Here is a 12477-nt window from a genome sequence, read left to right as displayed (position 1 = left end):
CTGTGATGGAACCGAGTTGGAACTGGAATGGAGTTTTAGACGGACCAGAGAGAGAGTCAAGACAGAACCAACACAGAACCTAGATCGAACTGTAATGGAACTGAGGGGGATTCTAGTCAGAAGTGAGACACAACCCTGGATCTGGGAGAGAACCAAGACAGAACCCGCTTCCTAAAAGTAAACAAATATTTGTTCCAGTGAAACGGAAACTGATATTTTGCCGGGAACTAAGGTCGTCCTTGCTGCTTCCAGGACTGGCGTTGGGACGTGGTTTCACCTGTTTAACTGGGTCATCTGAAATATTCACTTCCAGAACCAGGAAACAAGCAGCTGCTTTAACCGCAGAATTTTCTTTCTGATGCTGGAATGTCTTGAAGTTTATGGGAATTCTTAAATAAGCAAAACACTCAGTTTCAGGTCAAATGCTTTGTAACATGCGTCGCTGGGATCATGACAAGTACAAAAGGTCTGAGAGGTCGTGAGAGTAATGCACAATAAACGTATTTATGTAACTACATTACTTTTTTTGGACGTTATTCCCAACATGGTAAATAAAACAATGGAAAAACACATCCAGGACCTCGTTAACCTTTAAACCCTGTTTGAACTCAGCAGAGGACATCATCTTCTTCTTCTTCCTGCAGAGTGCACGCACATGAACACACCTGTGGTCTGACATGGAGCACACTTGAGAGGTTTCTTCTGCTGCTTTTTTGACTAAAACTTAAGCCTGCTTTCATCTTTTAAACTTTATCCTCTAAATCAAGTTGCATAATAAAGATCAGCACCATAAAAACCAAGATGATCCGTATAAAATATGGTAAACAAGAAAAAGAAAACTCAAAGAAAATAAAGGAGCTCCAGTAGAAAATAAATAGAAAGGCACTTCCAGAGCTTCTGTCCCGTCGGTGTTCCCAGATCCGGTTCAGGACCTGAGGGTCGTGGTGTGATGTGACAAACATCAGTCCTTCTGGGAAATAAAAAGCAGAAACCTGCTGTTGCTTTATTCACGGGTGGAGTTTTGGTTCTCTACAGCGTTCTCTACAGGGCAACATGTCAAGCCTTCACGCCTCCATCCTCTGTCGTCCAGCCCCTGTTGTCATGGAAACATCGAAGCAGGTCTCCATCATGATGCGGGACTTGCAGAGGTTGACGCAGTACTCCAGCTCTGCTGTCACCTGAGTCAGAGACTCCAGGTACTCCTGGGAGTCATGCTCCAGGTCCTGGGCCACGTCAACTGCAGAGGAGGGCACAGACAGGAACAGAGAGAGGAGCAGAGAGAGGTTTTTGTTTTTAACAATCCATTTATTGACCAATTCACAGAATTATTACATAATATTACATGGCTGATCGTTCCCCCGGGAACCTTGTTTTTAAATTTTCTGACCACGCCACCATTCTTACTCTCCTGCAATAAGACTCAAGCCCTTCAGCTACACTTTTTCTGAAATAGAGCATTTCAGTCATACAACTCAAAAATGTTACAATTTTAAATTTTATTACTTGCATATAAAGCCCAAAACGGCTCAGCTCCGCAGCATTTACAAGACCTGATAGTGCCTTATGTTCCTGGCAGAGCTCTCCGCTCTCAGAGTGCAGGTTTACTCGTAGTTCCTAGAGTATCTAAATGTAGATTTGGAGGGCGGGTGTTCTGCTATCAGGCACCATTACTATGGAACCAACTTCCAATCTGGGTTAAGGAGGCTGATACCACCCCCACCTTTAAAACTAAACTTAAAACCTTTCTGTTTAGTAAAGCCTATAGTTAGTGTTTAGTAAACCTAGCTGGTGTTGGTAAATCTCTAGGTAGTGTAAACTCTAGTGTGTTAGAGTCAGTAGTTGCAGTAGTTGCAGCTATAGAACAAGACACTGATAGTCTCAAATATAGCTTCGCGGTAGATATGCTGCTATAGGCCTATGCTGCACCGACATGATCCGCTGGGCGGTGCCTCTCAGCCTTGTTCTCCTCTCCCTTTCTCTTCCTCTCTTCTCCATTTCCATTTTTATAAACGTCTCATAGCTATCATTTTGTCCATCGCTCCTGTAGTTTCTTGTGCTGGCCCCCCCTTTTTCTTTTTTTTTGTGCATGTTTGCAGGCCGTAGCCTCGGGAGCTGCATTCTGGCCTGCGGTCCCGGTCCCCCCCCATCCCCGGTCATCCCGCTGCTGCTTCCGCCTGCCTGCGTCCCCCCCCTCTGGTCTTCCAGCTGCTGCTTCCACATGCCTGTTGTGTGCTGCTGAGGTCCCCGACTCCCCCACTCTGGCCTTCGGCAGGAGGGTCCCCCCTTACGCTATATAAATAAAATTTGAGTTGAAATGAATTGAACTCCCGCAGTAAGTTTAAAACACTTTATTGTAACACATATTTGGCTTTAGGGTTTAGGCTCCATTCAAGCAAAGTTTATCAGGTTTACACATAAATAAAGGGGTAACCCCCCCCTTTTGAATCTGAGCCCAAAGGTGGAAGCTGGGTGGATGTGGGATTGACAGCAAGCTAGGTTGAGACATCCGAAGGCATCTAAGAATGCATACTTCCTGTTTTTTAAATAGGTTAAGGAACAAATTGAGTAATTGGAACCATTCAGAGGGGAGAATAAGTGGGTGCACGCACTGCAGAGATTGTCTGCCTGAAATAACTCCCAGGGTCGTATCATTTTGTGAAATGGTGTGATGCTTTTCGTTTAACTTTGAACGTCCAAAAAACTCTAGTGATGGTCATCGATCCAAGATTGATAGGGGATCACATGACCCACCCACTGAGCAGGTCAGCTCATACAAACATCTTGGTGTTCATCTAGACAACTCTTTTAGTTGGGATGTCCATGTGGGAAGTCTGTGCGCCCGTCTGCAGCAAAGACTGCACTTTTTACGCAGATTGAGGCTGTATGATGTGGAGAAAAGTATCATGTTTTTAGTTTACAAGGCAGTACTGGAGAGATTGGTCCGATATGGGATGTCAGCCTGGTATGGGAACCGCACCGTCAGGCTGAAAACCAAACTGGCCCATTGGGTGCATACAGCCGTAAAGGTGATGGGGAAAAGGGACCATCATTTCTTGTAGTTATGAACAAACAGTTGTCAGGCAAGCCCAGAGGGTGGTAGCTGAGCCTTCCAACATCCTTGACTCGGAGTAGGAGCTCCTGACCTCCATCAACAGAACGGATTCAGTAGAAGGAGACCAGCTCCGGCCCTCCATAACCCAGTGGGTTGAGCTGGAGTCATTTACAGAGGCTATCACCCTCGCGAAGGCAGCACAGGTTTGAGTCCCGGCCAAATAATCTTTTAAAAAAAGAACTAGAAATAGAGATCAATAGTTTTGAGAGCTGTATTTGAAGGCTGGTGACTGTAGACCTGGCTTTGACCCCTCTAGCCCCGAGTCTGATGGATTTGAATCCATTTACCTTGATAACTCCAGATTCCTGTACCTCCTGTACTGCACCAGCCCGCTCATTCCAGAGCCTTGTACACGATGGCTTTGGACCCTAATACCTCTTAGATTGATTGTTTTGCACTTTTCAGTAGACTTGGTTTTTGTACTTACACTCGCCGCTCCACTTGCCCGGGTGGAGCATCAGTTGCCCTTTGGCCTCTTCCAGCTCCACCTTCAGCCGCTCGTGTTTGCTCTTTAGCTCTCTGATCTTCTGCTGCCGCCTCTCCAGCATCTTCAGCCGGCCGTTGAAATAAAGCAGACCCTGAAGACAAAACAGAATCAGAACACTGCAGGGTCCTGAACACGTGAGGACAAAGGCAGTAGAGTCCTGGGTAGCTGACGGAGGGGGGGAGGAGGACTACCAGGAGAGGAAGGAGGAGCTGTTAACCTGCTCTAAGACCTCTCAATCCACTGATAGATTTAATTAAGTCAGCCAGAGTTAAAATAGGCATTAATCTGCAGACTTAATCTGCAGGACGGAAGGTGAGAGCAGGATTAGGGACAAATGAGGAGGACAGGTGATGAAGAATGGCCACAATGCTGCTTCACATGTGAAAACCAGACAAAAGGTGTCTGTGAAGAAGACTGGTGGAGCTTTATATATCTGAGACATAAAAAGAAGAAGTTAACAGATCTATGAAACAAAATCCTTCAAGTACTGGACAGACAGACAGATATGCAACAACGAGTTAGACGGCAGACCAGGGGCCTCATGTACAAAGGGTGCGTACGCACAAAAACATGGCGTACGCCCTTGTCCACGCAAACGTTCAGATGTATCAAGAGTGAAATGACCGTGGAAATGTGCGGTGCCCGACGCCAACTTCATGGCTGGCGTACGCACGTTTCCACAGCTATTGGTCCGTTGGCGACACTTAGTGGTGATGCTGGGAAACTGTTAATAATGTGAAAACAATTAGCCCTCAGAGTGAGTGCACATCAGAGACACACTGGTGAACAATTAACACATTCAACTGTCTGCAATTACACGAGTGGATATAAAAGCAAAGTGGTGCAGAAATACCGGTAACAACAATGGCAGCTTTGGCAGTGTTAGAAGATATCACAAATGGCGCAGTAAGAAGAGAAAGAATATTTAGCCGGTTTTCCTAATGTAATCGGAGCTATCGACCGCCAACACATTGCTATAAAAGCACCATCACTGGATGAATATGTGTACGTTAACAGGAAGCATTTTCATTCCATTAATGTACAGATTATATGATTAATTTATGTTATTTGTGAAGTTATTTCTTGGAAAAAGGGGCAGATCAGATAAGATTCTTCTTCTTTCTGCTTGCTTTTCATTCACAAGTTAAGAACATTTGTATATTTGTATTGAATTATTTAATTTTTTTGAATGAAATAAAGAATATAAATTTTTTTTTTTTTTTTTAAATATGTCACAGGTGTCAAACTGAATCCCAGAAGGACCGGTGTCCTGCATGTTTTAGATGTTTCACTGCTTTAACACACCTGATTCTAATTAATCATCGTCACCAGCTTGTCATCAAAGTCTGGATAGTTCTGTTGATGACACAGCTCCTTGTATCATGGTGCAATTAAACAGGGAAACCGGCCCTCGAGGGCCTATTTAAATACATTTGCATATTTAAATGGGGGCGTGGACAGGGAGGAGTCTGGTACTCCATTGTGCGCTCAATTCCACGTTGATTGGGATGTACAAAGGAAATGTGCTTGGATTCATGCCTACGCGCAGTTTCATACATCTGGATTTTTTTGTGCATAGGACGTTTTCTGGATTTAAGCGTAAGCCATGTTTCAGTAGGAAATCCACGCAAGTCTTTGTACATGAGGCCCCTGGATTCTACCTCTGGTTTACCACAAATGCATCTACTACAGAAGTGACAGAGCATGCAGGGTTCTGGTTCTGTTCTGGTTCTGATTCTCGCAGTCAAGGTTCCTGACACTTGAAGGTTCCTGCTGAAACTCCCAGCAGAGTTCCACCCATGTGAATGTCGCGTCCAGCATAAAACCTTTAAATAATAAAAACCTGAACTACCGTGCTCGCAGTGGCAATACATGCAGTTCCTCTGGATCCAGAGCCTGGTGGTCAGGGTAGGAACCACGGGCCAGGAATCAGACTAGTGGTCTCCAGGTTTTCGGGCGGGGGGGGGGCGGGGGGGGGGGGGGGGGGGGGGGGGCAGGTCAGCCAAAGAGGCTGAGTGAGCTGTCGCCTCGGCAACGAAAGGTTGGACCTGAGTTTGGCAATATAGGCTGGAGCAGCGGTCTGCACATTATTCATGAAGGTCAACAAGATGAAGATGTTCTACCAGTGTTCTCAGACGATGACATCTGATACGGTTCTGACCGAGTTTGGCAGCGTTCTGTTTGGTAAACATTTAATGATGAACTCACCTTTTCCACATCGTGGAATGTCTGTGGAGGAACGACAGAGAGAGAGGAATGAGCATTCAGGATTCAACATTCCTTTAGCTTCATTCAGCAAGACGAAGTGCAGAATGAAATCCACCACTTGCACCGGCGCAAAAATAGATAACGATCTTTAAAAAACTGTAAATGTCAAATATATTAAAAACCTAAATAGTTAAATAGATATATCTAGAATTATAAATTGCTAAGTTATTGCTCATTTTAGCAGCTGTCTGGATCACAGAAACACAGTCCCCATAGTTTATTTACTGTTGAGCTGTTTGGTCACAGCAGGATAAGAGCTGTGCATGAACCCGACGGTGCTGCACCGCAGGCTGCAGTCTTTTAGGATACAGGATCCTCCGGACAGAAGCCGTACTTTAGCTTCAGTAAAAACCCAGTTATTTTTCTTGCTGCCTTTTCTGTGCAGTGGGGGAAAAAAGTATTTAGTCAGCCACCAATTGTGCAAGTTCTCCCACTTAAAAAGACGAGAGAGGCCTGTAATTTTCATTATAGGTAAACTTCAACTATGAGAGTGAGAATGAAAAAAGAAGAATGTATTTGTTAATTATACTGGAAAATAAGTATTTGGTCAATAACAAAAGTTAATCTCAATACTCATATACACTTTGTTGGCAATGACAGAGGTCAAATGTTTTCTGTAAGTCTTCACAAGGTTTTCTACACTTTACTGGTATTGGTCCATTCCTCCATGATCTCCTCTAGAGCAGTGATGTTTTGGGGCTGTCGCTGGGAAACATGGACTCTCAACTCCCTCCAAAGTTTTTCTATGGGGTTGAGATCTGGAGACTGGCTAGGCCACTCCAGGACCTTGAAATGTTTCTTAGGGAGCCACTCTTTCATTGCCCGGGCATTGTGTTTGGGATCCATACATGGCCCCATTCATTCTTTCCCTTACACGGATCAGTCGTCCTGGTCAGCAAGCATATAGCAGACATCTACACAGACAGGTTGGAAGCGAGCTTCTGATTCATGGCGTCATCGCATCTGGACTCGACTACTGCAATAGCCTACTCTATGGACAGGTAGCGTACCGGTGGTTTGACACAAACAGTATTCAGATTGCTCAGTTTTATCCCCTACTGTACATGTTAACTGTCATGTTGGACTTCTTTCACAAATATGGTAATGATAGAAAAAATCCCCTTCAAATGCATAATTGTATGTAAAATAATATTAAAAAATTTGCCCCTGTGTTGAGAGCCCTGTAAATATTATTTTCATGGGACCCAAAATCCCTAGTGGCGCTCTCTAGTAACCTTCAAACCACTCCTCAAAACTCACCTGTTTCATCTTGCCTACAGTTTACAACATTAGCCCAACTCCATATGATGATGATGATGACGATGACGATGATGATTTGTTAGCACTTTTCTCTGGATTTGACTTTGGTTTGAGGCCGTGACGCAGGTGTACTGCTCAGGGCAAAGTAGAAAGAGGCTCAGGTGTTTGGTTTCTGGTCAGACTCCTGCCACACGTCCTCGATGATGATGTCCAAATTACCCAGCAGACACTGAATGCACCACTTCCAACTGATTTCACCTCCTTACCTCTGACCCTGCCGCCGCCTCCCTCCTCCTCTGCAGACGCTCCACATCGTCGATTTCGTACACCTTTATCTCAAATGGCTCTCTCAGGGCTCCGCCCAGTGTTGGTCGGTCCACCCACTGACCCCCTACCCTTCTGCCCAGGGAGGAAGAGTCCGGCAGGGGAGCCGGGATCAGTCGCCGCCGCAGAAATCCACCTGAACAAAGACACGGTGGAACAACTGTCAGGATTATCTACGTACTCAGTAGTGGATTGTTCACATAAGGAAAACATTCCAGATGATTATTGGTCTTCCCAGGAGTGGGTGCCCTCAGGGTGCACTGTATATGTGGAAGTTTATATATGTGAAACTCTGTCTGAATGTCAATTTATAAAGTTAAAATTTAGCATTAAAATAATATTAGATTAGTTTCTGCAATTCCTTTTTTTTTTTTATTCATAAGACTCAGAAAACCGGATGGACAAAAAGTGTAATTATGGAATATTGGAGAATGGGTAGGATTAAATATGTTTTGCTTCTTCTACCACTTTTTATACATGTTAAATTAGATGTACAGTATATGTTGTGTGTATTGTTATGGGTGTGCATGTATATAGGTATGTATATATAGATAGTTGTGTGCACATTGGGTATAAATGTACTTTATAGATTTATTTTGTGTACATTCAGTTACAGTAGATTAATTTATTTATATGCATTTGTTTACAATTCTTTGTGTTCAAAATGTGTGTGTATGCATGTGTGTATACGTGTAACTATTTGTTTATAGTGTTGTGCCCGCCCATGTGCCCATGTGAACTCTGAACTTATAAATGATTATGAATTCATGATTGGGTGAACATTTTCAGACCAGTAAAGGCCGAAAGCCATGGTCAGTTTATAACCCCCAGTTTATGACCCCCTGCCGTATGCCACATGGCCTCAAAACAAAGGGAGCAGTGGAAAATCCCCAGAGAAGATACCCCCTAAAGCAGTGATTCTTAACCATAGGGCCGCGGCCCACACTTGGGCCGCGAGCGCCATCTAGTGGGCCGCCAAAAAAAATTCAGTTTTGTACGTGTGGGCCGCGGGGGCCGCGGGACTGCATAGCAACTCCCAACCAAATGAGGAGAAGAAGACACTCAGCTAGCTGTACGTGCAATAGTAAGAGAAATGGTGTGTATTTACAGAGAAAATCCTTCATTTTGCACAGAGTAGGTTTAGATCCGCCAGGATTAGGGATCGATTAATTGGGTCTGCGCCCAGAGCGAGCGAGCGCGGCGTGATCATTTATCCCGGCGCGTCCCCGCGGCCGGGGAGGTCGGCTGAGGCTGCCGCTCGGGCGGTGGGCTCCGTCGTTACTGCTGAAGGATGGTAGAGGTAGATGCGTGGGCTGTCGTGTCTGCTGGACTGGACTGTTCGGGCTTTCGAAAAAGCATCGAAAGTAACTGCTGCAGCGCGACCAGAGAGCTGCGGTGCGGGCTGTGCCCGTCGCAGCTGATCAGGCTCGGATGAACCCGACACACTGAGTCCTGACAACTTATTAATGTAAATAACTTAAAGTAAAATCAAACTAAGTTTTGTCCTCGCTGTATTTTTAAATATGCAACCCGGAATGGACAAATTCATCCTGTTCAGTCTTCCCACCGGGACAAAACCAGTGTCTCATACGTTCAGAGACCGTGGCGTTCAAAGTGCGAAAGTGAAACGCCACTGAAACAAAACACAAAGTCACAGAAAATAAGCTGACCATCTTAAAACATCCTGCCCATGTCTGGGTCCAGATACAGCTGTGAAGCAGCTTTCTCCACAGTGAACATAATTAAAACTAAATATCGTTCCAGGTTCACCAATGAGCACCTCCACATGCATATGAGAACCTGACACCATCCAGCCCAGATTTAAAGTCCTGACAGGAGAAATTACAGCTCAGGGGCCTCATCTATAAAGCTTGCTTGCGCAGAAAAAGCGCCTGAAAGTTGCGGAAGCCACCTTCTACGCAAATCCTCGGATCTAAAAAGAAAAAACTAACCGAAAAATCTGCTTATCTTTACGGCAACTAGGACCCTCCCGTAAGAATTTACTTAAGACACGGGGAACTGGCGACGCAGGGTTTGAGGTGGTGAAATGAAGCCAGATTCATGTCATACTCTTAATAATGTCATCACATATCACAAAATATATAAGACTTAAAATAATAAAATAATAAAATAAAATAATATAGCGCTGATCGTGTTCCTCTGTGTGTGAAGCTGTCAGTCAGGACTCTGGTGCTGCTGGAGCTGCAGCCGCGGTGCAGGACACGCCGGGAACCTCCTTCACCGCTTTAGGACAGAACAAATGAGGGGCTGCGTTTAGGGAGCCCCACGGAGCCCCTCATTTCTTCCCTAAAGGGACTCAGATTTGTTTTCATATGAGTTTTACGCGCGCGTGAAACCTTTACATGCAGGTGTATGGTGCCTAAATTAGGGTCCCGCGTTAAAACGACGCAGAGCCTACGGCGTAAGGTACGCGGCGACGCGCACCTACGCCGTAGGCTCTGCGTTAAAGGAACGCAGAACCATAAACCCGCCCTGAGCAGCTCTGAGGGGAGGGAGGAGGAGGGAGAGCGGGGGGGTGAAGTGGGGCTGCTCTCGTATCGCTTTCATACAGTGTCTTGATAATTTGCAATTTAAGGCTGAGCCTACCGTTAGTTTTTAAACTGTAAAAAGTAAGGGGAAAATAAACATGATTTTGAAAAGACGGGGGGACGTGTGTCCCCCTGTTGCACCGGGGAACTCACGGCGTTCCGCGCAGCAACGGCGTGCTGCCACTCACTCGCTTTATTTACTATTTATTTTTCTACTTTTACTGTGACCAGAAAATAATGTGGTTTTCCTGTCCTCCTCCTCATCAACAACATCTAGATCTCAGATCTCAGTGAAATTCAGTGGCACGGTGGCTCGACACGTTCATTCATTCATTCTGAAGCCAAACAGGTTGCAGGAAGCCACTGCGCATGCTCAGCAGGCTCATTCATATGCAAAATGATTCCATTTTCGGTAGAAAGTGGGCGTGTTGAGGGCGGGACACCAGGCGGATTCACGTGCGCAGCCTTCCAGCTGGACTGTGATTTATAAAGAGAACCTTACGTGGAAGTCTGCGTGCACGCGGTTTTATAGATCCGGATTTTTTTTTGCGCCCGGCATTTTCGGCTTTTGAGCGTACGTGCACTTTTAGTATGAATCCTACGCAGTCCATTTTAAATGAGGCCCCAGTTCTCTCACTGAACAACAGAAAGTGGAGGCATAAGATTATAAGAGGGGAAGAAAGAAAAACTGCAAAACTGTTAAATTGTTAAGATGTGTTTATATTAATTTAGTATAAAAATGTGTTGAGACAATTAACAAAGAAAAGGGGAAATTCAAACTGCTGGTAGAGAAATAAAATAAGATAGCATTTGAAAAATAAAATCTACTTTATTTTTAAGAGAAAAAAATATGTTTAATTCAAGTTAAACATGTTAATTGGCAAATATGTACTTTTTTTAATATAACAGTCAGATGCAGATGTTGATACAACTATGAGGCTACTTGAATATATACACACACAATATATATATATATATATATATATATATATATATATATATATATATATATATTATGATGTTCTGGACCGTCGCTTGAGTAAATTTTCTCTAAGTGGACCTCTTAAAGTTTTAGTTGAATACCCCTGCTATAGAGTGTTTATATTTAATGGGCCCCGGGCCACTCTGTACTGAAAAAATTGGGCCCCAAGGTCAGAAAGGTTAAGAACCCCTGCCCTAAAGTTTACGACACCTGGGGGGGATGAGACACTGTGGAAATTCCACTGAAACCAGCAGGGAGTCTGTGATCCCCTGAGGGGCGGACTGGACTTACAGTGGAACCTCCTCCAAAACCTTTAAATACCAGGAGCCCCCAAAAGACCCTCTCTCTTCCCCACAACATCTCGTCCTGAGCAGCTGGATCCTTTGGCTCCGGGCCAAGATCCCATCTCCTTTCTCCCCCCCCGGCTGGGGGGAGGCGGAAGGCCCGCAACGGACCGGGCCTGCGGGGCCCGCCCGTTGAAGCCGCGGTCCGCGGAGCTCCGGCTCCCATTAACTCTTGGTCTCAACTTTCATCCGGAGCTCCGGCTCCCACCTCACACGTGTCCCTGGTCCCTGGGAGCTGGAAAGGGGGGGAAGCCGCTTCAAAGCTCGGCCCCGATCAATGGTGAGACCCGTTTCCTCTGTCCTAACTTCTCTCTTTCCATCTGAGTTTCTCTTGGAAGGACCTGCGGTCAGCCTGCCCAGATCAGACCGCGACGCATCCCACCGCCCCGTCCGGGGCCACACGCTCATCAGCCCGATGGTAACCCGCACGTCCCAGAAGTGGACCGGCCCGCGCGCACCCGAGACGACGTGATAGCCTCCGGACCGGGGGGGGGGGGGGGGGGCGCCGGCTGCTGCTGCCACGCTGCACCACCGTCCCCTTTTGATTCCAGAGTCAGGAGGAGAAGCGGGAGAGGCGGGAGATCTCTTGGATTGAGGACTCTGACCAAAGACCTGGCAGGAACCCCTTATCAGCACTCGGAGACTCAGGAGGCGTGAGGTTTTGAGGCCTGGGTGTATTATTTTAACTGGGAGTGTTTCAGAGCTAAATCTGTGTTCAGAGCGGAGATTACATCATCATCATTATCATCGTGACTGTTGTCATTAATTTGTAGTCACCACTTTCTGCTAGTCATTCATGTTTTAAAGCGCCGTTTCGCCAGTTGATCACGGTTTAAACACCGGGATCACCATCCGGTCTAATTGCACATGGTCAGGGCTGGGCCATCTTTAAATACCACAGAAGCCCCGCCATCTTTAAATACCACAGCCACGTTTGAACTGTAGATGGTCGTTATCATCTTTATTATTGCTTTGATTTCTTTTTCATTCCATGCATTTAACTTTCATTTCATTTTTATTGATTGGTGTTTTTCTTAATTAATGGTTTTATAATGATGTAGTGTGCCATCAGGATTTATTTGGGTATTTATTTACATCTGCTTTGATACCCGTATGTAAATAAATCCTGATTGATTTTTAATGAGTGGTTT

At 45.4% G+C, this 12477-nt stretch overlaps 1 protein-coding gene across 2 annotated transcripts in view; it reads right to left on the bottom strand.

Annotated features, from left to right (window-relative positions):
- Window positions 1–417: 417 nt before the first annotated feature.
- The window catches only part of LOC133418336 (kinesin-like protein KIF26A), a 97838-nt gene continuing 85778 nt past the window's right edge, over window positions 418–12477 (bottom strand). For both annotated transcript variants that reach the window (XM_061706921.1, XM_061706922.1), the window contains 4 exons: window positions 7394–7587; window positions 5808–5828; window positions 3540–3690; window positions 418–1237 (listed from right to left, as the gene is read on the bottom strand). In XM_061706921.1, coding sequence (XP_061562905.1) covers window positions 1065–1237; window positions 3540–3690; window positions 5808–5828; window positions 7394–7587 — 539 coding nt within the window. In that variant the 3' untranslated portion in view covers window positions 418–1064. The remainder of the gene's footprint in view (window positions 1238–3539; window positions 3691–5807; window positions 5829–7393; window positions 7588–12477) is intronic.

Source organism: Cololabis saira, chromosome 18, assembly GCF_033807715.1.
Source record: "Cololabis saira isolate AMF1-May2022 chromosome 18, fColSai1.1, whole genome shotgun sequence".
NCBI lineage: Eukaryota > Metazoa > Chordata > Actinopteri > Beloniformes > Belonidae > Cololabis > Cololabis saira.
The sequence above is the reverse complement of the archived record's forward strand: the minus strand, read 5'-3'. Positions and strand labels throughout refer to the sequence as shown.